At 39.2% G+C, this 26244-nt stretch overlaps 1 protein-coding gene across 4 annotated transcripts in view; it reads left to right on the top strand.

Moving 5' to 3' along the window:
- ZSWIM8 (zinc finger SWIM-type containing 8) overlaps nucleotides 1-26244 on the top strand; it is a 56635-nt gene that overhangs the window by 17944 nt on the left and 12447 nt on the right. For all 4 annotated transcript variants that reach the window (XM_058842068.1, XM_058842067.1, XM_058842066.1 and 1 more), the window contains exons 2-16: nucleotides 3229-3382; nucleotides 4550-4644; nucleotides 9377-9549; nucleotides 11269-11376; nucleotides 14148-14229; nucleotides 14845-14965; nucleotides 15311-15512; nucleotides 16392-16567; nucleotides 18914-19922; nucleotides 20718-20849; nucleotides 21373-21552; nucleotides 22844-23027; nucleotides 23589-23687; nucleotides 24607-24731; nucleotides 25981-26212. In XM_058842068.1, the coding sequence (XP_058698051.1) occupies nucleotides 3229-3382; nucleotides 4550-4644; nucleotides 9377-9549; nucleotides 11269-11376; nucleotides 14148-14229; nucleotides 14845-14965; nucleotides 15311-15512; nucleotides 16392-16567; nucleotides 18914-19922; nucleotides 20718-20849; nucleotides 21373-21552; nucleotides 22844-23027; nucleotides 23589-23687; nucleotides 24607-24731; nucleotides 25981-26212 (3072 nt within the window). The remainder of the gene's footprint in view (nucleotides 1-3228; nucleotides 3383-4549; nucleotides 4645-9376; nucleotides 9550-11268; nucleotides 11377-14147; nucleotides 14230-14844; nucleotides 14966-15310; nucleotides 15513-16391; nucleotides 16568-18913; nucleotides 19923-20717; nucleotides 20850-21372; nucleotides 21553-22843; nucleotides 23028-23588; nucleotides 23688-24606; nucleotides 24732-25980; nucleotides 26213-26244) is intronic.

Raw genomic sequence — 26244 nt, 5'->3', positions numbered from 1 at the left:
CATGTTCTGTCTGGCAGTAGGAATAAATTATGAAGTGTGATTTATTCAGAATGGTTCAGATATGCTTGATCTTGCATTTTAGGTAGGAGATATAGATTAGATGGCTTCTCAGAATCCCTTCCAGACCTGGGTTTTCTCAGTCATTTAACCTGTGAGAATTGTTTCAGGTTGCTTATGCTCTACTTGTGACTCTATTCTTCCAAGACTTGAAATGTACTTTTTATTCTGCTTGGATCGTGTCTGCTTCCCAAGAGCAAATAGGGATTCTTGCTAGTTTTGCTCCACAATTTAAAATTATCTTCTCCCTTGGATAATTTTATCTCAAGAATGAGTTCACTGCTGTATAATTTTTTTAATATTAAATTTGAAGTCTTCCTTCCTATACCTATCTTTGCTTTCTGAGCAAAGGCTGTGGTGCTTTCTCCTTGACTTTTTTAACAGACTTCCTTTTTACTTCCTGGCTAAAAATATTTGTTATAGAACCTGAGAGTACCTTTTGTCTGTTTTATTGATAATACCTCTTGATACAAGTGTGTATGAGTCTATCTACAAGTATGTAAGTATATAAAGTGTACTTATATACAAGTATATAAATCCACCAACCTAGGATTTGTGTATCCAGAAATAAACCTTTTGAATAGATCTCCTCTTGGGGCTCGGATGACTTTATTCAAAGTCTAGTTTTACCACCAAAGTAGAACTATCTAGCTGACTTTACAGAAGCAAAAAGGGAAAAGACCCTCTAATGCTGCTCTGAGCCATATTGCAGGTAGGATTGTCTCACCTTGGCTACAGTAGGCAACTACCCGCTTGAAACTTGGGGCAGTTTAACTTCTTAGTTTTAGCATTTACATGTGTACCAGGGTAGCTACTGTGAATACACTCACCTTGGAGTATTTTCTGCTTTTCAGTTAATTTCTACTATTTTTTTCCATCTCTCTTTTTGCTTTAGAACAGTGCATGGTTTTATAAGTAAGACTTGTTTTTTTCCTCTCCAGGTTTTACTGCTTTATTTTGTTTTTACTGCCTTATTCTGAAGATGTTTCAGCTGTGTGCTCTGAGTTATGCCACATAATTGGCCACCTGTTTTTTGTTCATTACTACTAACACAGTACAGCTGATGAATCAGTTAATGGGTTCAGTGCAAAGTCAGCCTTACCTTACTTCACTGTCTACAGTTATTAAAATCAAGCTGGCTGACTTGTGCTAGACTTCTGCTAGAGCAGGTGAGGAGGTCTCATGTTGTAGCATTTCTAATCTAACCTTCATACCTAGCACCAGATCTTTATAAAAAGAAATGGTAAAAAGGAATACTATTCAGGCTGAAGGCTTGCAGCTCTCAGACTAATGTGCAGGTGTTTCAATCAGTACTGAAGTAGTTTTTTGGGTCTTTTACTTTGTAGAGGTTGTTTAGGTGTTACCTCTTTTCTAGTATTGTATAATGAGATAACTGAATAGAGTACCTCTGTAGAATAACTGCATTTTAAACCATGCAAAATAACTCTCATTGCTCAGAGTAATTTCAAGTATAGAAGTGCCTCAATTTGGACTCAATTCTGTGGCATCTACTACTATTGTAGCAGCAGGAATGATATTAATTTGACTATGTTTCACTAATTAAAAACAGTACACATTTAGAAACTAATTAAAAGCAGTACATTTTTAGTGACTTGATGAAAGCTTTACACCTGTTTTGGTTGTCAAAAGTGTAAATGAAATTACTTTTCTGCTATAAGCTTGTTTATCTGTTAGCTGTAGAGAAAGGGGCACATCCTTTTGCCATGTCGTTCATTTTATAATCTGCTTCTTTCACATTTGTGAATGGGATTCTAGCACTGTAAAACAGAGACTGGATCTGTAACAGAGTAAAAATTACTGGTTGTAGAGAAACAACCCTGATGGTAAAAATTGATTCTGTCTGGGAGAAGGGAATAGTAGCTAATGAATCTAATTTCACTAAAAAAAACCAAACATAAATGTGGATGTTTGAAAACTGGGGATTTTTCCATATTTGTGTAGTCCTTTCATTTGTCAGGTCTGCTCAGTGCTGGGGGAGATGTTGGCTGCTTTGCTGTGTGCGTGCACTTTGAAAGCCCTCTCCTTATGTGATCTTTCCCAGCTCTTGGGACTGGAGGGTGTCTCTAGGCAGAGGGTGAGAAAGTGCTTACTGACATCAGGGCTTAAGTTTTCCTTTGATATACTGCCTGGAGGCTGGTGTGGAGGGAAAGCTGAGGGCCAGATTGGTTTGCATCCTGGCTTCCAGTGGTGTTTTAGAGCCTGGTGAGGGAGGTGAAGAGACTTAACATTGAATATCTGAAACTGAATTAATGAGGGGCTTGGAAGATGGGGGAATGAAGGCTGCTGTAGTGATGGGTCAGGAGGTGATCTCAGTAAAGCAGGGATGTACTTGCAGATAAGACAAGTCTAGCATTTTGTATAAAGTGTAATCTAGGTCAGAGCAAAGCAGAAACATAAGGGTTCTATAGCCTGATGATAAGAAATCTTAATCTGCAGATAAAAACTTAAAACGTGGAGTTAGTTTGGTAGAAAGGTGATGCTTAAATGTATTATATAAAAGCTCTTATTGCCTTCAGTTAAGATCTTCATGAGCCTAGTGTAGTCAGCACTGCACTGACACATGAATTCCCAGTTGCTTCTCTAAAGAACTCCAAGTATAAAGACAGGTATCATATGAAAGATGGAGGTGAAGGGAATAAACCAACAAATACTAATTGAAATTAAAACCTTGTAAATAGCTGAATGCAGAATATTGTCAAAAAAAGTCAACACTAAGGTTCCTGGATATAACCATTCCATTGCTATTTGTTCACGTATGTTGTATTAGTTCTTTGTGTAAACTACTGGAATTCGCAGAATGTTGCTGCCTTGTTGTAACCAAAATGGGTGAAAAATACTTGGTTACCTTAAGTCTTGCTAAACGAGGTCAGTTTTGTCAGGAGGAAAACTGCTAGGCTGATGCAGCTCTTCAGGCCAAGGACTGATTTTTTTGGGATGTGTGCCCACGCCCTGAGTGACTGAAAACAAATGTGGAGTTGAGAGACAACTCTTCAAGAGATTTCTGTGCTGACTTTTACTATCCATCAAAAATGGTCTTTAACGTGGTGAGATAAAAGAGAAAGTGGAAGAGCTCCCTGCTTTGACGTCTTTAGCCTCTCACAAGTTTTATTCTCTGAATGGCTAATTGTGTTTTGTTTCTTTTCTTGCAAGATGGGCTGGTGATCCCATTGGTGGAACTCTCTGCAAAACAGGTTGCATTTCACATTCCATTTGAGGTGGTGGAGAAAGTTTATCCTCCAGTGCCTGAACAACTGCAACTTCGAATCGCCTTCTGGAGCTTCCCAGAAAATGAGGAGGATATCAGGTAACAAATACTATTTATTTTTCACTGATGCTTAAGAAAAGGTTCTGTTCACTTGAGGAGAATCACTGTCCTTTTAATGTCCAGTATTGGTGCTTCTGTGGCTCTCACGTGCCTTTTGTAATACATGGATAGATTACTGTGTGATGTGCTGTGATATGGGGCTTTATTCTGGGGTGAGCTGCCTTGCATATGTGCCAGGAAAACCACATAAACATCTAGGTTCTGTCTGTAAAAGATAGCAAAATAAATGCACCCTTTAGTTTGACTAACAGTGGGCCAGCTTGTAGAGTTTTGTCCTTATATTAGTCTTATGAAGTCACCTTTCCAGTTTCAACTGGTTGCTGGAGTCAGAGCTTTAACTGGGTTCAGAAATTGCCAAAGAGGGCTTGCTGAGTGTGCTGTGCAAGCCTTTTGTTCGTGTAAATAGGAGAATCAAAATTTGCTGAATACATCAGTGATCAGAGCTGATGTAGTCAGATTAGTATATTTCTTATGTTTCCACGTTAACTGTGTGACTATATATTCAAAGATTTTCTGGTTTTAGATCTATTTCTAAGCTTTGCTGAAGCTTTTATATTATAGGAGGTCTACCCATGTAACTATGCATTCAGAATTTTGTTCCAAAGTAGTGGTACTATACTCTTTTAGAAAGAGTCTTGCTGAAAGTTCTTGGGTATGTTTGTCTAAGGTTCAGGTATCAGGTGGGGGAGGTAATGTCTGTCAGAAGTGCTGATGTAAGATCATCTGCTAAGGAATAGAGGAAGCCAACTGGTAGTATATGCTCATTGTTCTGATGAACACAGATATAAAGAAACCCCACAAGAGCACACAGATAATTAGTCTAGAAGGAGTTTTTACTGTGACATGCTAATGTTAGACCTTGAACTATACTTCACTATATAAAGGCTTAGTTTTAGACTATGAATGAATTTGTATTTCAGAGCCTTAGGTGGAAATTCCTAAAACTGCTAGTGGCTATACACAAACTCAGTTAGAAAGAGACTAACGATTTTTATGGTTGAATTGTAATGTCAAAATGGCAGGAGAGACCTAGACTTTGTATTCAAGATAACAAGGGTTTTTCAAAGCCATGTCAGCAAAGAGGATAATACTGTGAAGTTTCTCAGAACCAGAGCGATCCTGACACGTTCTGTTTATGTCTTACAGGTTGTACTCATGCCTGGCGAATGGCAGTGCAGATGAGTTCCAGCGAGGGGAACAGCTCTTCCGGGTGAGGGCTGTCAAAGACCCTCTCCAGATAGGTAAGAAGAGTGGAGCTTCATGTCTCTAGATACTTCAGAGTCCCAAAATCATCTGCAATGGGACAACAGTGCTATGACCATGTCTCAAAAAAAGGTTTTCTGGCATCCTAGCTGAAACTCCCTTCCAAATGTGTTCTTTGTAATGTCTTGAGCTAAATGCTGTGTTTTATTTTGGCCTCAGTCAGCTCAGCTGTGAAATGGACTAAAAGGTCAGAAATGTTCTGACCCTTAATCTGTTTTAGGATTTTGCAAAAAACTGTATAGGATACCTTTTTCTCTGTAATGCTTAAATTCATCATTGCTAAAGAGAGCTTGACTTTCTAGCTATCTGATCAAATGATCAATGCCTAAAGTGCCTGTATGGCACAGAGGAAGGTTTATTCTTGTAGCAAAAGAGTTTTATTAATAGTACAGTTATTAATATAGCATTTTGGCAGACGGAAATCCTTCTTGTTGGACAGTGGGTTTTATAGCTTCTCCTATCTTGTTCTTTTTATGCTTTTTGACTACAGAAGCTAATCTTATCTATACAAAGAGTTGGACTCTGTTTTTTTTCATTAAATCCTTTGAAGCAAAGAAGAATATTGTGATAGCTTTTTCAGTGACAGCTGTTTGACCAGAAGGTATTATGTAAAATAAAGGTACTACTGGTATGTTGAGGTGTCAATCCCACACAGTTGTTTTTTTCCTGCAAGTGTAAGCTTCAGAATCAGAATATTATTTGGCATGTGGGAAGTGAGCCTATTGTAATAATAAAAATGATAGTATAAAAAATTGTATAATGTTAAGGAGGAAATTTCTTATATTTTCATGTGATGGGGGATAGAGACTTCTGTGAGCCTGTTTAGTTATTAGAACCAGCAATACTTAACCCTCAGTGATGAGTGAAATGAATAAATTTAGGTAAAGAACCCTTAGAAAGTGAATAAAAGGGACATGTACTATAGAGATTTGGAGAGAACAAAAAGAGAAAGAGGGAGTTTGCAATATGCAAACTGCAGGACACTGATGAACTGTTATCTGAATATAGGGTAAAGCTTCTGAAAGGGTATTACCTGGTGCAGTGTCTATTGTAATAGCAATAGCAAGAATTTTTGGGAATAGAAGTGAAAGTGGGAATGGAAGTGACTTATGTACGAAGAATAAGATTTCATACATAAGTCAGTACTCATACATAAGTCAGACTGAGTTAAAACTACCTTGTTATAATGTCAGTGAGCTGTCAGTAGGACCGGATAGTAATTTTGGAATGTCAACATTGATTTGGAAATTTTGCTAAATAGGATTAAACTGACTCTTGAGGGCATTTATAATCTTCCAATGTCATGACTGAAGTGCTGAGAGAAACCTCTAAAGCAATCTGCTAAACTTCAGGAGCCAAATGTTTGAGAGCGAGAAAATGAGTTAAAAAGCAGCTTGCTGAAATTTAGTAATTCCTGGGACTTAGACAGTGGAAAAGAGCAAAGTATTTGATAGACAGTAAAAGACTGTGGTCAGCACTTGTTTCAGTAATGCATTAAAAAGATGAGGAGGTATAAAGCAATGTACATGAACAAAGGCTAGGAATATTATTGCAAAGCTTGTGACTGGGGGAACAGAAGAGTAAGGAAGAAGAGATGGTGAGTGATACAAGGGAAAAACTTCTCAAGTGCACATAAAAACAACTGTGATCCTTGACAAAGGATTATGTGTGTGGAAGAAAGGGAAGAAACTTTGTTTAAATAGTAAGGTTGCCTTGCCCTTAGTAGAGGAACTGTATCTAATTGTGGGGATTTGTTTTCCATGAACAGCGGCCCAGAAATGGAGCAGCAGAAATGGGGTGAATATATTTTCAGTTGTCCACTCTGAATGATTTTAAGGTGTGTAGTTGCTATATTGAGTTTCATACACTGACAAATGGGAGAAGAAACACAGGAAATGAAGCAGCCCTTGAGCGGGGAATTGATTTGGAGAGGAGGGATTGAGCAGTGCATTGTGATACTGTGTTCAGTTGGACAAATCTTGACTTGTGCTTTGTGCTCTTTTTGTCCCATTTCCCTTTGTAGATTTATTTTTTAACCATGCATAATCTTAGTAATTTTGTCCACATGCATATCCATATCCATGATTTCTGAACAGTAGCGCCTCTTCACTACATTCCAAACCCCAAATTTTTAACAGCTTTCTACTGTATATTCACATGGGATTGGCTTTTGTAGACCTTCTCCCTCCATTCTCTTTGTAGCTGTCACATACCCATATCATTGCATTGAAGACATTATCGCTGTTATTAAGTGGGTGTGTTTAGATTTCAGGGACTTCTTTTCTGTCATAGTCTTGGTTTCTTTTTAATAGCTGAGGAAGGCAGCAGCAGGTTCAGTTTGGATTCTAACTTGGCACCTCCTTCAATAGTGTCTCCACTTTTTAGAGGTTCTCCTGTCTTGGCTTAAAACAAACACCCGTCCAAAATTGCCTTGCTTTGTACTTCTGTGTAAAAGCTTTTGTTCAGCTCTTGCTTTCCCCTTTTTTAAAAAAAATGCCTTAACTAAGCAGAGATGTGTTTTCTGTTACTGTTGTAGGGGCATCAGAACTGTCCGTACAACAGTAACAAAATAGCAATGGAGAAAGGCATGTTGAATGAGTTGATGTGGAACCTGGGACATGATTTAGTGGTGAATAGTGCAGTGCCTGGTTAATGCTTAGGGTAGATGATCCTAGGGTTCTTTTCCAACGTCAAAATTTTGTGATTCTTTAATTTTTCCTGGTAAAAGAAACCATTAATTATAATCCAGATTGCTTTCCTCATGTAGTTTCCTGTACCATCCCACAAACAATTGTTCAGTACAGCAAGATTGCTGTTGCAAAAGAATTAACTGGGCAGTGCTGCTTGAATTAGTATTCTAAGTGTCAGACATGTTTGTCAAGCAGCAAATTGATTTGGAGCTTGTAATATGTCATGTTAAACTCCTTAAATTTTGTCTCTTTTTATAAGTGTTCTTCCCTTGTTGCATTACCAGTTAACTGTGTTCATAAACAAAGAAGAATGTCATGGTGTAGGGGCTTGGCAAGAGGTTGTAGCTGGAATTGTCTTCTCTAACACCTTTTGTATATTTCCTTTTTTGGAGTGAAACAGAATTGCTGTAATTCCAATTTGTGAAATGCTTAATTTGCTTATTTGAAAGTCAGAGCATTACTCTGAGATGCTTTTGGTATAACAGAAGGACTAGCTGAACTGTTTGGGTTGTATTAACCAAATGTGGAGCATAAATTAGAACTGTATCTGGTAATAAGCAGCACAGTAATTTTGTGTGAATGCCTTCTTTTGTTTTGATTCTGTTCCAATTGCTAAAATGGCTGAAGAATTTGCGTGGCATTATGTGCACTAATCAAAATAATCACTCACATTAGGGAGAGGATTTGAATTGTGGTGAACGGAAAAGATAGGTTAAGCAAGGTAAGGGCAAATTTGTATTGGTATTTGGATTATATATTTTAATATATATTAAATATTTAATATATATTAAGATATATAAATACATATGTAGGGATTATATTTTATATTTATATTTTAAAGAGGAAATTATGCACATTATTTTAAATGAAATAAATTTAGTAGGTCAAATGCATTCCTGAACACCATCATTTTTATGATCTCACGATATCATAATAAAAACTTAGTGGTGTGGATTTATAATTTACTTCCTTGTCTTCATGATGGAGAAGCTATCATCTGTCCCAAGCCATATTTTTCTATTTAAGGTAGGCTGTTGGACTGAAGTTTGGATATGACTTTGATGCCCCGGTGCTTTCTGTGCTTCACTAAAATTGAATTCCAGATTAGCAAAAAGGTTCTGAGGCTGATACTCATTGCTGTAGAAGATGACTAACTGCTGAGAGGCACCTTCAAGACAGGCAGGGATTCATGCTCCTGCTGGCCTTCTGATCATATGTGTCCCTCTGGATGAGCAACATCTCTAGAGGAAGCTGCATTATGAGTACAACTCATATGCACTGTACATGAGTTTACATGGAACTAAGCCTTGTTAAAGTCCTTTGTCGTAATTTTTTTGCTTATGGTCACTGATTAATGGGGCTAGATTAATTCAGGTGTTATTTCTAAAATTTCTTCTCTCCATTGTTTTTAGTCTAAGCAAGAGGTTTTGCATGTCTTTCTGAGTTCATGATTTGTAAAAAAGGGATATTAACAAAATTGCAAAGGTGGTGCATAATTTATGACAAATGGGTAGTTTTTGAAGCCATAAAGTGGAAGGAAATGTTCAGGTTAAGTGCTGCCTTCTTTAGTTGACTGTGAAATTGTGAAAATTGATTGACTTGGAAATAATTTTGAAGAAGTCACCTGGCCCATTCTGCGCTGCTGCGAGTTAGCACAGAAGTTATGCCTAAAATGTGTATAGTCTAGCTTTGACCCTGTAAACAAAACCTGACACTTTCCAGGGATGATTTTATCCAGTTCTGCTTTTCTCTGTTAGAGAATAAAATAAATAAATAAGTTAATGTATTAAGAGCTGGTATGTTGGTAATAACACATTATGCTTCTCTGCTAATGTTTAGGCCATAGTTGGTTGGGAAGAAAAAAGTACTGGAGACTCTAGATCCATGTCCGTTCTTATATGGATGTTGTTGCCAGACATATTGTTTCAGTGTTTAAATGGCATATACCTGTATTTCTGTGCTGGCTGAACCTTTTCCCCAAACATCCGAAGAGTAACTTTGGACTTGTGAATTTCCACAGGTTTCCACCTGAGTGCCACTGTGGTGCCCCCACAGATGGTGCCCCCCAAGGGCGCGTACAACGTGGCGGTGATGTTTGACCGGTGCCGGATCACGTCGTGCAGCTGCACCTGCGGGGCCGGGGCCAAGTGGTGTGCTCACGTCGTGGCGCTCTGTCTCTTCCGCATCCACAATGTAGGCATCTAGCACAGCTCTGCTCTCCCCTGGGAGCCTCCTCCCTGTCTCTCCTCAGTACAGTTCTATGCAACACACACTCTCTTTAAGGAAATGGTTCTTGATGCTCCTTTTGGTTACAGATTGTGCAAATGTCTACGCACGGTTGCGGTCTGCAGGCTGAGTTGTCTGAGGTCCTAAACTCCAGACTGTCCTTTGGTAATGTGTAGATTCCTAAGGATGGATACTGAATGCTTTTGGCCCCTTCCTGTTTCTCATTTAAATGCTAAAATCACCCATTATTTCTTCATCTCTGAAAAGAGTGGAAGGTCACCAATAGTTAGTCTTTTATTAAAAGTCTTTGTAAGTACAGGATTTAGCTCATTTTTTATGTTGTCTGATCAGAGGGCAGAAGGCAAGTAATTTTGATCACTGTTGGCCTTTATGTTCACCAGCTTGTTTTAACACTTACTGAGGTAACTGTTATTTTGACTTGTAGATTTCAAGAAGTCAGGTTTATGTTTTTATTTGACTGCTTTTATTCTATGTGGCCTTCCATAGAGCAAAAAGTAGGCATTTTATATCATAACCAACCTAAGCTGAAAATATGTAGAATGAATATGAAACACGCCAGTTGAGGGTTTGGTCTTGCATACAGTTGAATTTCCTCTGCTTTGGGGAGCTGAGAAACACAGAGGATTAAGTTTTGATGATTGAAAGGAACTGAAGATTTTCTGCTGTCACAGAACATTTTACAGCTAACATGCTTATGGTCAACTCCAGATCCTTAAATAAGTTCTAATAATCTGCTGAAGCTTGTTAGCATTTCACAATGGACAAGTGTAATTGGCTTAAATTTATACTATTGTGAAATAATGAGAATATTAGTATACTTTCTGTACTTAGGACTGGAGAGCTGGCAAAAAAGTGGGTTCTGCTTTGAATTCTTAGTTTGAGTTTTAAAAGATGGGTATGGAGAGTGAGGCTAGAAAACAAATCATCATTTTTATTATTTACACTCAGAAATTTTGGACCCTGTGTAAGATAAAAAGCATTCTTTTGTCTCCAATCTTTTTTCCACTTAAAAGTGATAGTGAAAGAATCTTTATGTTTGTATAAACTGACTTCTGACACTAGCAAGTTACAAGCCAAGGTATATTGCTCTATGTAGACAAGAAATATCAGAAGTGTCTTTATTATGAAACTGCTCTTGACTGTGTACAGGTTAAATTTTAAGCAGGACATTTTTGTTATGTAGAGTGAAAAAGGTTAAGAAGCTAGTGGTGAGGTTTTTTATAATCTAATTTGTTCTAAGATATGGAAAGAGATTTTAAGACTGAATTAAGAAACTCTAATGAGATAAATGGGATGGTTGTGATTCTGTGAAACAGTCCCCCACAGAGCTGGTTCGTTTGCCAGAAGCTTAAGGGATAATGTCCTATTTCAGAGGTTTGTTTGTGAAATCTCTGCCAGTATTTGTGCAATTGCTAGCAACAACAGATCTTAAGCACAGCTGTTACATCAGTTTCCTTGAAAAAATACTCTTAAAACCAGTTTTTATAAAGTCTAGACAGCTTATTTGCATCTTATCTGGAACACACTACATAATTTCAGAGAAAAAAAATTGGCTATCAAGACCAAGCGTGGCATGCATCGGCACAGTAAATGTTTGTGACACTTCATCAGTTTGCTGGACACAGCTTCATTAATGGTAGTTTGTGTCTCCTTTTCTTTTTTCAGGCATCTGCAGTGTGCTTACGAGCACCTGTTTCTGAGTCTTTGTCTCGGCTACAAAGAGACCAGTTGCAAAAATTTGCTCAGTACCTAATCAGCGAACTTCCACAACAGGTAAGTGGGGACCATCATCTGACTGACGACTTGTTAAATTCAATTACCTTTATTCTGGGTCAATTTATATGATGTCTTTTGTTGGAAAATAACCAGATATGATATTCAATTGTGAGCTGCTGGGAAGGCATTCAGGTCTTGCTCTTTTCAGTTTTTCTATTCTATTTTTCTACAATTGTCTAATGCCAAGTAAAAGATTAGAAGTGTCTTAAAAGGAGAAAGAAGAGTGGTGGCTATTCATATCAGCATGAATATATGCTGAGCTTATGAAAGTTCTAACACAGTAAATCAGTTCATGATTGTTGAAAACCTAGGTCAGCCCAAATCAGCTTGTTTCTTTTTTGTGTGTATGATTAGTTAAGTGGAGAGAATTACCCAGGTAAAGTACTGTATGTGCCTTAAGTGGGCACTTGCTAATGCACCTGCTATGCTAACTGGTAACCTTTTGACTTCCTCCAGTGTAGCTTTTTGGTGATTCATAAAAATCATTCAGTGTAATAGACATGACATTTTTTTAGTCAAAGGCAAAGTCTGCTCTCTTATTCTTTAAATATCTGTGTTGTTCAGGGTCAGGTCATTTATATCATCTGCCTAAAATGTTTGCACAAAATACACAAGAGTACCCAAGTGATTGTGAAATGTCTGCTTTAAAGGTAAAAGGGCTTGGCAGCTTTTTTATGCTTGTTCAGCTAAAGGAGATTGAGAAAAACTGACCTGCGTGGGTATCTGTCACATTTCAGCAGTGCATTTGTAACACACTCCTCTTAAGTAGGAGGTAGATTACTGGCAGCATGTGCCTAAAATTCATATTATGGTGCTGTGCTCAGGACATGAAGATATTCTATTGCTAAAACATCCTATAAGAAATACTAACCTTCTTCTGAGAGGAAGTAGAGGAATTGTATAATATGAAAGTGATATAAAAATACTGCTTTTTTGTTGCTGAGAGATGAGCACCAGCAGTGTGTGCTTCTTGCTGCATTATGTCACAGACAAAGCTTTTCTTCTCTCCTCAGACTAAGCTTTATGGCACATCTGGTGCTTAATAGGGAAGAGCTTCGACAGGCTAGTAGTGGTAGTAGTTGTTTCCTGAATGGCATGTGAGTCGTTTGCACACTCTGCGTGTGCTCCTTTCTGCAGGGTTTATTTCTCCTTCGATCACGTGTACCAGCTGTGCATCAGGAACATCTGGATGAATTAATTATTACAATTTTGCTGGATAATCTGATGCATGCTGGCCAACACTAAAATTAAGTGATTATTGGGAAAGATGTCTTAACCTAAGTTGTGTAATTCCTTTGAAAAGGCAAGGCACACCCCAAATTCTTTCAACAGTCTTATTCCTGGTCTTCAAGATTTCTGGGTGGAGATAGATACACTAATTCCTTGGAACCCCATATTTTGACTACATGATGTAGAATTAGAGTTGGCTGTACATGTGTTCTATTTTATCCTTATTTCCAGTTTGTGAATGACATGGTACAATATTATAATGCTGAATTACTTTCATGTGTAAGGGAATGATGATCCATAGAAATGCAGCTAGATGTTTTTCAGAATCTCTGTTGAAAGTGTTTTCTGTATCTATGAAAATCATGGGAAAGCAGCTGGAAGTCATTACTTACTTCTTCGTCCAAGCACTGTTTCCCCTTATGAAGCTCGTATTCCTATTCCAATTAAACACGAATGTCGTAACAAAAAAGATGGAGAGTCACTGCAGGTCCCTGGTGCTTCAGCCTTAAGGTGTGACACTGCCGAGACCTGTGAATTTTCTTAAAATATGTAGTAATGGAAAAAAGGTACAAAATAGCTTAGTGCTGAATTTGTTTCTTTCGGTGACTGAAATGCAAACTATCCTTCTGAAGCTTTTTTCTTTCTGTCTGTTTGAGATGTATCTGTATTATTTGCAGATACAGGTGTACTGAATGTGCCTTTCTTTACAGTAAGAGTGATCTTTTACATCTGCTGTTATACAGAGAGAGGTGGGGAATATCAGACTTTCTGTTGCGAGTCATTTAAATCCTGATGATGTAGGTTAATAATTTGCCTGTTCTGTGCATACATACTAAAGGCTAAATGGACCTACACTTTCAGCCCAGACTTAGTGAGGGGAAAAATCTCTTTCTACTGTGTGTTTTTCTTTCAAAAATAGAATGTTAAGGGTATATCTACATAGGATTTTACAATCAGCGTGAACCTTTTCTGCTATGCTCTGAGCTAGTCCAGAAGCTATGATTAGTTTAGTGCTGAAACTGCATTCATTTACTACTGAATCCCTTTGCTAACTGGATGGTAAATAAGCTAAAGTCTGCCCCAAAAATTATGTGTAGATGTATTTTATAGTTTGCTCCCCTGTTCCCATTTGCTTGGGTTTTAGAGAAATTATTTACGAACAAGAAGTAAAGATCTTTCAAAGTGCAGGAAAATGGTGATCTTGGCAGCAGTGGCTTCCCTAAATTTCAAAACTAGTTGTAGTATCACTTTCTGTGGGCTCCTATTCCTCAAGAAATGAGAAAGGAGCTAATAAACTGTGACGCTTTTGTTTACTTCTTAGGGTGTGACTGCAGAAAGTGAGCCTTGCGTGAGCTGTGAGAGGTGTGACAGCTGGTAGCCATTGTGTGATCTTTAGCACCCTCTGTCGTCCTTTCTGAAAAACGTAGCTCTACATTCCATACTCCTCAAATTGCTGGAGTGCTTCAGTCACAGTCTTTGGCTGGGTGTAGCAGGATAAGAAGTACTGTGTATATTGAAAATTTGCTGCATGTTTTCAGATTCTTCCAACGGCTCAGCGCTTGCTGGACGAGTTATTATCTTCCCAGTCTACTGCCATCAACACAGTATGTGGGGCCCCAGGTAACTTTAATAGATCTTATTTCAGCAATCAGTATCACAGACAGGAAGAGAATGATGATTCCATTGCTTCAGGTTTCTGATTTGTTAGCCTGTAGCTTGGATTGCAGATGGAAATCAAGGAAAAGGGATGAGTATTGGTGTTTACATGTATATGTGGCACAACAGGCACCTCAGAGTGCTTGCAGAGGAAGGGAGCATCAGGCAATGCACTTTCTAACAAAGTGTTTTTCTTTTAAATTTGGTATTAAATAGAGACTCCTGGAAATGTTAATTGGAGGGGACCTCTCCCAAGTTCCTGCTTAGAACTGGACTGTTTGCAACACTAGACTGGGTTAGCTGTGACTTGTGGTCACCCAACTAACTGTTGGTTACCAGAGATGTTAGAACATTCCTATTTTAGTTCTGCATTACTCTTCTGGTCAAGAAGAAGCTGCTAACTTAATGTTGTTAATGTTGAAAGTAATTTAATGGTAGCATTTTAAGATAATTCTGAGTAGGGTGTTCAGCAATGGGTGAAATAACTTGGGTAGCACTGCCTGTGTGCTCTGTGGTTGGGCGCATAGAGTAAAATATCTTCAAAGCTCACAGACTGTAAATGTGTTTTTCTTTTGTAAGATCCCACTGCTGGACCTTCTGCCTCAGATCAAAGCACCTGGTACTTAGATGAATCTACTTTGAGTGATAACATAAAGAAAACCCTTCATAAATTCTGTGGACCCTCTCCTGTTGTTTTCAGGTAAGCTGTTTGCCATTGAAGGGAAAATGGGACATTCATGTGATGTGTAAATTCATTCACCATATACTCTGTATGCCTTGGACTGAAGGATGCTCAGTTTCATGGTTACTCTTCTGGACTGTACTTTTGTGTAGCTTCTGCAGTGTTATTTCAGTAGAGCAGACTGTGTTTGTACACTATTTTGCTCGTGTGGTGTTCTTGAGGTTGTTATGCATTCTGTCTTTTAGGTTACTCGTGTCTGTGCCATTGAAGGACAAATATATTTCTGGATACAGATTATAATCAGGAGTTTGTATGACTGCTTGATTTAATTTTTTTCTCCTTATTCTTCTGCTTTATGTACAGTGATGTGAATTCAATGTATCTGTCTTCCACTGAGCCACCAGCTGCTGCTGAGTGGGCTTGTCTGCTGCGTCCCCTGCGAGGAAGAGAACCTGAAGGAATCTGGAACTTGCTTTCCATCGTGCGGGAGATGTTTAAGAGACGGGATAGCAATGCAGCTCCTTTGCTGGAGATTCTGACTGACCAGTGTCTCAACTATGAGCAGGTATCTCTTTACTTGGAGTGGGGGCATGTTTTGAGGAGCCAGGCAGAGCCAGTAACTGGTGCTTTGTGTCTGTACAACCCATGGCTGAATACAATTATTTTAGTAGCTTATGTGTGTTGTATGCATGTGCTTCTCCACACTGAAAGGATGCTACAATTTGCTCTTCTTCTGATTTAATGGTGTCCTAGTAATACTGTAATAACTCAGTTCATCTAACATGAGTATGTAGAGTCTGATTTCTTTTGTTCAACGTATTTGATTAGATTTCTTCCCAATCAAGGCGATTTATTTTGCTGTTGTTTTGTTTCTGTTTTTTTTTTTTAAACAAAACACGTCGTGTATGAGCTGACATTTTGATAAAAACTAAATACATATGTTGTGTGATACAATGTCAGATTCTTTTGTTATCTTTAGGGAAGATATATTTTGGTGGATTGAAGCAATACTTTTAAAAATTTTGTTAAAATAATATTAGAAAAAAAAATTTCCTTTGACAGTTCAGGACTTTGACCTCAGTCTGTAATGTAAATTGTGGTGTAAGTTTCCTTATTGCTCCATCCCATACCTCGACTTTGAGCAAGTAAGGAAATGCTTCATTTATCACATTTGTTCACTTTTTCTCTCCAAGTGTGAAGGCCTCTAGGAAGTGAACACCTTGTGAATGTTTTGTTCTTTGGGCTTGTGCTTTCTAACCAGAGAAATTTTGAGTCCCTTAGTTCTCACAAACCAATACTGCTTTAATGGTCATAGTTATTTTGGAGTCAAATGAAAACCTGATATTAACAGATAATCCTGTTTCCTTGGGATTATGAGATAAAGTGAGAGCAGGGGATGAGATGTTGGCCACAGCACAGCTCCATGGAACGTTTTCTTCTGCAGATAACCGGCTGGTGGTACAGCGTGCGAACATCTGCTTCACACAGCAGTGCTAGTGGGCACACAGGGCGCAGCAATGGCCAGTCAGAAGTAGCTGCTCATGCTTGTGCAAGCATGTGTGATGAGATGGTGGTTCTTTGGAGGCTGGCTGTCCTTGACCCAACTATTAGTCCACAGAGGTGAGCTCAAGAATCAGTTCCTGTCTCTCTTTAATTTCTGTGATACTCAACTACACTAAAGACTTTCATCCTGTAGATTTCTTGCATTTGTATCGTTATGTCAGTACCTGTTCAACCATTAGTCCTTCTGGACTATATGCTATGTAACATTCAAAACACTATAATTACTTTAATTGCTATCACTGTGTACTTTCAGCAACTTCAAGTATCAGGACTAGCTTGTTTTCTGAGAGTCCTTTCTTACACATATGAGTGTAATTCTACATTTTAGTATCCCAGTGGAGAACGTTTATTTGAATGATAGCGCCAGCTATCAATTAATTTTAAAGGTTTCTGTATTTAACCATTCAGCAGTTTAATGGAATTCTGTTTAGCCCAGAACATTCACTCTTGTGTATTTCAAGATGAGCCAGTTCTTACTTTCTGTGCTCTTAGGGAATTTGTTCTTTGCAGTGTATTGGTAAACAGTGTCACCAGCATATGATTTTCAGTCAGTGTTTTCAATTGTGTGAGAAAAAATTGTGCGGCTTCTGCGGGTTTCTAAACCATATTGTGCTATGGTAAATCACTGCCCTCTTTATTTAGCAGCGTCTTTATTTAGCAGCAGTTGAATAGCAGAGGAGGTACTGAGAGCTCCTGTTGAGATACTGTGGTTGACATTGTAATAGTTTGTTTTGTACATCTTGTCTACAAAGTGTGGTGTGTAAAATGTATTGCATTAGTTTAATGTGCTATAAATTCTCAGAAGTTTCTCAGAACAAATGAAAACAGGATGGTAATTTCAGAACAGTTACACATTAACAGGATTTGCTTTCTCTGAATTGTGTAATATTAATAAAATGCCCTATGAAAGCCATATCAGGACAAAATGGATGTAGTTTCTGTCTTGTATAGTTTAATATGAAGTAGCTAAATATAGGAGTTGAAGACAAATTTAAAAATGTAGGAAACTGGGAATGAGGCTTAAAATAAACACAAACATCAATCAAATCACATAGAAAAAGCATAAAGTATTTTGGCCATTAATAACGCATGAAGTTGTGCTATGTATTCACATTTGAGTTATTTGATGCAGTTCAGATTTGCTCAGATCTCCTACTTGAGCTAATGAATAATTGAAATGCTCCTGCTTGATTACCTATTCTCTTGGTGTTTGAATAGTCTCCAAGGACCCTCTTCTACATGTGCTTCCCAATCCTTAGAGTGAATCATAAGGAGACTTCACATATTCTCGTCCTCATGTTACTCTTCCAAACTAGTTCCTGCTCCTTTTTCCTTCTGAAAATCTTCTCTTTGATTAAGCTCTACCAGTATGTTTCCTGGTTAATTTCTTGAGGGGACAAATATAAGTAGTCCATTTTGTTTAGTCCCTTTTGTCCTAATACCCTTTGCACCTAAATTGGTTCTCCTCAATTTTTGTTTTGTTTTCTTGTTCTTTTACTTTTTGAAGCATTGGGATTATACATCAGAAATGTGTGGCAGAAACAGAATGGCAGTTGATTGAGACACCTGGTGAAATTTCTAGAAATGTCTTTTTTTCTTGAATAAGATCACCATTTAGACTATTTTGCTCAAGTGCGTAGGCCCTATGTGAGATTTGGAGCTGGAAAGTGAAGAACTGTTTTGTTCTTGCCATAGTTAATATGGGGCAGGGAGCTAACTGTGTAACGTGAGTCTGTGTAGTCCTGCCAGCTTGCTGCTTCTTCCGAGTTATTTGAACATCAATTACGGCTGTCCCTATGGTTTGCAACAGCTTGTTCTCCTGAGGACAGCCTGTTAAAGCTTAAATTAAATTGTTGGCCTCTATATAGGCACATTAGGTTGAAGAGGTAAATGCCTGGGAGTGAGATTAGGTGGTCCTATCTGTCATTGTGCTTCCCTGGGTAGGCTATTTAGGCTGTGCTTGTGAATGTCTTAACTGGGGTTATTCACAGGGTTGTTTCACAGCTGCTGCAAACTGTTTTACGAGTGTCTCCAAGGGCAGTTCCCCATGGTACTCACTCATCTGAGACTGCTAAGACTCAAATCACTAACACCTTATTTAGGGGCAGACAAGCAAACAGGGAAGATAGTGTTTTATTTTCAACTTCACGGTTTGTATTGTACTTTCATGTTGGTGGTGTTCACATTTTGTTTCTGGATCATGAACCTGTCTAGAACCCAGTTGTTAATATACCTGTTTGCTTTTTTCAGCTTGTCTTGTTAGTGCTGTCTGTGTTTAGCTTTAACTTAATTCAGCAGATGATGTTTCTGGCCAAAGCAAGGAAGTGTTCTGTGGGTTAAGTAGTAGTTTGTTGCAGGTGCTTTTTGTGTCTGCTTCCTAACCTGTCCTCTTTTTTCTCTTAGGCGCAGGGATCTTTGCTCACAGCTCAGACAGTGGCAGCTGAAAGTCATAGATAATGTTAAGAGGGGTCAGCACAAGAAGTCCCTAGAAAAGCTCTTCCAAGGTTTCAAGCCAGCTGTAGAAGCCTGTTACTTCAACTGGGAGGAAGCTTATCCCATTCCTGGGATTACATATAGCAGCACTGACAAGAAGAACTCATTCTGTTGGGTAAAGGCCATCCAGCAGAGGAGCTGCCGGTTACAGTGTGCAGAAAGTGCCTGTGAGGCTGGTAGGACCCATAGCCAGGAGCTTGGGGGACCATGTCTGCAGCCCGGGGACAGGCTGCGGCCTTCTCCCCAGGAGCCGGCGGTTCGTCCCAAGGAACTTACTGGGAAGCGGAAAGTTGTCTCTGAAACGCCCCAGAGGGTTCTGAGACGGCTCTCGGCAGAAGGGGATAAAGCTGTCTACAAGACTGCAGTGAGCAAAGCAAAGTTGCCAGTGAGCAAAGGCTTGACCAGTAAACATAGTGGGAAACGCCGTATGAGCAGTGAGGACAGCTCTCTGGAGCCAGACTTGGCAGAGATGAGCCTGGATGACAGCAGCTTGGCACTGGGGGCAGAAGCCAGCAATACCTTTAGTTTTACAGAAAGTCCACTGAGCAGGAGCTACAGGGATGCCTTTGAAGAGGATGGTGGAGTGTACTTCTCGGAGGGACCTGAGCCCACTGTCAGGAGCAGTTCCATGGCCAAGAAATCCCCCAAGGATCCTGTGGGTGAGATGGGTAGTGGCGACGATGACCTGCCTTCCGCGGATGAGAACTCTGGTGGCATGAGTCTGAAGCCAGAAGAAGTGGGAGAGAATGGTGCAGCAGGGGGAGGGGATGATGGAGAAGATGAAGATGATTACCAGGTGTACTATTTGAATCCACAAGAGGTAGCCAAGGAAGATGATGACAAAGCTGAAGGGGGAATTGATGAGGAGCAGGATATATTTGCTGGTATAAAGCCTCTGGAACAGGAGAACCGGATGGAGGTGAGCTGAATCTAGTTCAAGATGCTGTTTTGCAGTTTTATGTGTTGTATAAATCATGGTCTCACCACCCTCATAGCTGTTATCCTGAACCTAGGATGTTGTTAAATCAAGTGCTTAATTACAATGTTGTGATAACCAACTGTATTATAAGGTATCTACAAGCCTAATGCAGTAGGTAGCATACATCTGTTTCCCACAAGCTTGATTCCCTATTTCTGTGCTAACTGCAAGTGTGTCCCAGTTTTAGTTAGTCCCATCTCACACTCCAGGGTTTACAAACGTAGGAGAAACAGTATGTGATTTTCATCTAGTCTCACCCTTGGAAGTGGCAAGAATTATCTGAAATTAAAAATGAGGCTGAGATATGCTCAGCAAGAAAAATTTAAATCCAACCATTTAAGCAGAAATTCTTTGGAAAGGAGAGGCAGTCTAAATAAACTGTCTCATTCCTGTAATAACCACAAAACGTGTTTACATGTTGCAACTATATAACCAAGCAGCCAAATGGCAATGCATGGAAATAGTGATAGTTTGAGGTTTAGGTTTTTTTGAGCTTTTCTCTGATCTCATAGCACTTGGAGAGAGGATGGGACTTAATCATGTAAGAAAAGGCTTTTTAGGGGAATGCTTCAAGGAGTGGTGGTGAAAGACTAGGCAAGAATGACTCCGAGAATATCTGCTTATCTGAAGTTAGTCGTGAATTGTGCTTGTAGTCTTTGTGACAAGTGGTTTGAGTGGGCTGACTCCAGTCTGGGGTAGTGTGGTTTGAACATGACCATTTGTTCCTTCTTGCAGATCCTGTTTGCCTGTGCAGAGGCACTGTATGCACATGGATACAGTAGTGAGGCTTGCCGCTTGACTGTAGAGCTTGCTAGAGACCTACTGGCCAACCCTCCAGATCTCAAAGTGGAGCAGCCACCAGCTAAGGTAGAGAGATGGCAGCAACCATCAGTAGTCTTGATTTTACTGAAGCTCTGTGCACGTGACCCTGTTTCTTGTGATTCTCTCCAAAACCTTAGCCTCCTATTTCATAGTGTACATCACTGGAAATGTTAGTAGTTTTGCTGTTTCAGGATAAGAGGGTTGGACAGGAAATAAGCATAAAGTTCTGGAAACTCAGTTGTTGTGACGCTAAGCAGTGTTTGTTGTACAGAAGGGTTCCCTTGGAAGGGACAGGCGTGTGGCATCTGCCTGCACAGCATCAGTCCAACAGGGGACGTGTCTTGTCCACAGGCCAGCTCTTCCACTGTTTTGTGCTGGGGTGAAATAGGGGAGGCAATGATGTTCAGTGGTAAGCACTGAAATTTGAGATTCCTCAGCAAAAGGAATAAAATCTAAATGTATTTTATTCTTTCTCCTGTCTATAATTATTGCAAATGATAAGAGGACAAGTACAGAGTCATTTAGGATATTTAGGAAAGTGTCCAGTGACAAATTCTTCCTCAAACAGGGCAAAAAGAACAAGGTGTCAACCAGCAAGCAGACATGGATGGCAACCAACACCTTGTCTAAAGCTGCTTTCTTGCTGACTGTCTTGAGTGAGCGGCTGGAGTACCACAACCTGGCATTCCGAATAGGAATGTTTGCTCTGGAGCTGCAGAGACCACCTGCCTCTACCAAGGCTCTGGAGGTAATAAAATATCTCAAAAAGACAGTATCCATAAATGTTGTTCTGTTGGAATGTGTTTGCTCACATGGTTTAAATTTCAGCATTTAAATTTCAGAAGTTTGGTTGTGCTTTTATATGTTTTCTTAAAATGGATTGCAGTGGAACTAAATTAACTGAGTATGCATCCCATTAGCACATGTTGATCTGCTAAAAAGATGTTTAGCAGTATCACATCACCTGTTGTTACCTTCTCTGATAGGAAGCTCAGGCCTTATGTGCCAACAGGTCTTAGATTTCACATGAAGCTATAGGCCTGAAAATATTTAAATAAGTACAAAATCTTTTATTAATGTATTATTTTGATTAGAACACCCTACTTCTTATCTTAAATATTTTTCATTTCACTTCACTCATCTGGGGGAAGACAAAGTAACTTGTAAATATCCATATTTTTAATGGTGAAATGGTTTGAAAGTTATTCCTTAGGGTGAATTGTTGTGATTGTTATGTGTTTGAAAATTGTTGCTTTTGCTGATATCTCATTCACTGACAAACAAGCATATGCACTGTGCAAGCACATTATTTTGGACGCTCCTTGGAATCCTCCTACTCCGAGGATTCCTGTTTTGAAAAAGAAGTGTCCTCTGTGTGATTTACAGCTGCCTTGCTTTTCATCACTGCAGGGTTGTTCAGTTCCATAGAGTGTGTGTCATTGCCAGTTATCCACCAACTACAATTATTACACTAATTATCTGTACTTCTTATGGTCTGATAAGATGATTTTGAGTTTGGCAGTCACTTGCTACCTAAAAGAAAACTACTACTTTCACCAAGAATAGAGAGAATACAGGCACAGAGTAGTGGAATGTCTTCATCCTGATGGCACGTGTGCTGCCATGCTGTACCCGTTCTTCTGCTAATCAGTCTCTGGTGTCTCAAATGGGTGTATCACTTAGCATCCTTTCTTCCTGCAGTTATGAGTAACCACCTTTTCCACTGGCCTAATCCAGTCAGATACTTCTGCTGATGTTCTTTTGAGAGCTGATGCATTTTTTCTGTATGCAACTGAAGAATGATCATTTGAGTTAAAACAAATCTGTGTATAAGTATGAAGCAAGACTGTTACTAGATTTGAAAACCTATTTTCATTGTGGAGGGAATGGTAAAGGTGGCTATCTGTATAGAATTGCTATAATTTAATAAACTAATGAAAACTATTGCTGTGCTTTATGGAGAAGGAAAAATGGTCTGCTCCCTACAGGGGACTGTGCTGTTGACAGATTTTTTTCTGTTTCCTTGTGGATACTACCAGGTGAAGCTGGCTTATCAGGAATCTGAGATTGCAGCCCTCTTGAAGAAGATTCCCTTGGGCACCAATGAGATGAACACTATTAGGGGAAGAGCTGAGGAACTGCGAGAAGGAACATTGTGTGATTACCGTCCTGTCCTGCCTCTGATGTTGGCAAGCTTTATATTTGATGTCCTGTGCACTCCAGGTACTGATTGCATTGGCCTGAGTGTGTGCAGGGCATATTCTGAGACGCCAGGTCTTGAGGGATTTTCAAAGAGAAACTGTCTTCTGTATAAGAATGAACAAAGTTTGATTCTTCATGTGATGTTGCTTGCACTTGCCTCTACCTTGCTTTAAAGATACTTTGTTCCCCAGTAGAACTGTTTCACCTTCTGCCTGCATTTGAAAACAACTGCACACTTAACACATTCCAGCACTCTATGTATATTTGTAAAATAGTTATAAATGATTGACTTTTCTGCTTTTATGCTGGTTATATTCAGAGGAAGCTAATCTAAATCTAGAATTTAAAACGAGCGCAGTAACCTGGGATTAGAAGACTGACTTGGCACTATACCTCATTTGGAGCCTTCTGAGATTAGAGAGAAATGGAAAAAAAAACCCATAAGGTGCTGCGGTGTTGAAACTGGTATGAGGTTAAGAACAGAACCAAAGCTCTGCAAATTCAGGAAGCTCTCAGAAAATGTATTTTGCTTTGAAGTCTTAGTTTTGAAAGATGAACACTAATTCTGTTGTCTTCTTTCAGTGGTTTCTCCTACAGGCTCCAGGCCCCCAAGCCGTAACTGGAATAATGAAATGCCTGGAGATGAAGAGCTTGGTTTTGAGGCAGCTGTTGCTGCTCTTGGTAAGAATCTTTTACTAGAGAGGTCTGCCTTCATCCATATTCTGCATACTTTCCCATTTTGAATGGTGAGAGTTAGTAGTTCATTCCAGTTTGGTGCAGAAATAGAAATGTTTGCTGAGTTTGACAGAATCAGATGCAGGATTCCCCATGCCAAGGTCGAGGTCTCCTTGTGAAGCTGTGAAAAAGGGAAGGAGAACACGGAAGGAGAGCACAGAACAAGAACTCAGTGTTTAGGTAGTAACGTGAATTTTTAGCTTTCTGCTTGCTCTTTTGTCTTGAAATATGTATTGCCTGGACTTCAATGGAAATGGACAGTTTCAGGGAACAAAAAAATAATCATTTCTGAAGAGATTAGACAATGGTAGTGAAAGAGAAGTACTCTCAAGCATTATCATATAATTCAGGATCTTAGCATAATACTGAATTCTTGCCTTATTTGCTTCACAACAAAGCAATGATAATATAAGTGTTACGTTGACAGTATGGGAAGTGTGTTTTAAAGCAGTACATAAAAAGGAATAAAATGGATTAGACAAGGCCTGTTCTGTTACCTCATTTCTGAAAGAAAGAAAGAAGATGAGGGTTTTTTTATGGTGTTGGAATGTTGGTTTGTAGCATCTGCAGAAACCAAAAGGCTTGTTTCAAGAAAGGGTTGTAGGCTTGCCTGGACTCTTCCTGTGGCCTTTTAGTATCTGGTTGTTCTGACAGTTGTGGCAAGCTTAGTATTCTAAGGACAGACTGCAGCTTCTGTTTATTCATGGCCTATTTCTGAAGTTAACAGGAAAATGGGGGAAAAAAATCTTATTTTGCCTTTAACAGTGAGGCGAATAAAACAGCCCTGAGGTATAGACGGTACTTAGGATGTAGTGTAGTCCCATGAGCTCACTTGTCTCTTCATCCTCTCTTTTATGGGCTGCAGGTATGAAAACAACTGTCAGTGAAGCAGAACATCCTCTGTTGTGTGAGGGCACACGAAGGGAGAAAGGGGATCTGGCTCTAGCCCTGATGATTATGTACAAGGATGATCAGTCTAAGCTGAAGAAGGTGAGTTTCCCTTTGAAAGGGGAGAGGGAGAAAGAAAGCAAAACCATGTTTGGGTTTTGGTGGATTTGGTAGTTTTGACAGTGAGTATAAGTTGCTGTGTCACATGCTGATGTCTTACAAGCTATGTTGTGGTATTTATATTCATCCACTGCTGCAAAACCTGACTGTATGGAGTGCATTGCCCTGGGAGAGGCACTCTTTCCACAGGTTTCTTAAGATTGTCACTGCTTTCATTGCTAAGACAAGTCCACTCCTAAGGGTTTTTGGTGTGCAGTCTGTGTGTGGTCCAGGAATTGCATATGTTTTGCTGCAGGGATATTGACTTGCAGAGCAGTATAGCTAGCAAAGCCTCTGTTTCTTAACCTCTCACCTCTTTGATATACTAGTTCAGTATACCTGTGTCTTAATTTCCTATGCAAGAGAGAGAGTAAAGCACTGCTTGCCCACCCCAAAGGAAGAAAAAGTATGAAAAAATGCTGAAGCTTCAGAAAGGGTTTTATTAATCTTTTATGTTCAGAAATTCTACACTGCAAGAACTACATTATTAGTGTCTTTTGTCTCCTAAAAGAGAAGCATTTTTGCTATGCTCTCCTCCAGGGAATAACAAGAACACTGTGATATTAATCATCTTCGCATAAATGGTCTGTCAGACTTGTGGTGTTGATTAAATATGGAGAACAAACAGTAGAAGTGGACAAACTCTTAGAATGTGGTGATGAATTGTTCCCCAATTACATAATAAATTAGAACAAGGAAATGTTACTGTAGGCCAGTATAAAGCAGTTTCTCTAGTGGCTTTGCCAGTTTCTCTGTAATGTATGACAGAATTTTCTGAAGGGTGAATATGGAATTTTTGTGATTTATACAACAATATCAGGCAGAACTAAAGTTAGAAATTCTGTCCTTGATATACTATTATTGCTTTTTTTTTTTTTGAGTTTTGGGTGCTTTTCAAGTAAAGAGAATGGCTGTTTCAAGTGAAAATGTGATATCACTGAGTCTTTTCTGCCTCAAGTAATGCAGACCACATGGCTCTCTACTGTGGATTGCATTGTGGGTTCAGAAAGGTGATGCATATTTTCTAGAAAATAAGCATTTTCTTTTTTTTCCAACAAATGAAATTTGTTGTCCCCAAGTTTCCACAACAACAAGAAGTTGATTTGGTATTTTCCCTCTTTGTCTTAGGGTAATGCCTGGTCTCTTACTCTTCTGCTGAGTGCCTTTTTGTTTTCTCTCCTTGTTGCAAAAGATTTTAGACAAACTCCTGGACAGAGAGAGTCAAACCCACAAACCACAGACGCTGAGTTCCTTCTACTCATCCAGCAAGCCTACAGTTGCAAGTCAAAAATCTCCTTCCAAACATGCTGCCCAGTCTGCTGCAGCTATCCAACAGCTTCCAGGGACTTCTGTCACTCAGCAAGCTGCAGTAAGCACTGCAGTCCAGAGCAGTCCTGAGAACTTTGTGGAGAAGAGTACACAGGGTAAGAAGTGCTTTGTAACAGCTGTGCTAAAA

Source organism: Poecile atricapillus, chromosome 6 (assembly GCF_030490865.1).
Source record: "Poecile atricapillus isolate bPoeAtr1 chromosome 6, bPoeAtr1.hap1, whole genome shotgun sequence".
NCBI classification, from domain to species: domain Eukaryota; kingdom Metazoa; phylum Chordata; class Aves; order Passeriformes; family Paridae; genus Poecile; species Poecile atricapillus.
This window is presented reverse-complemented; position numbering and strand designations above follow the sequence as displayed.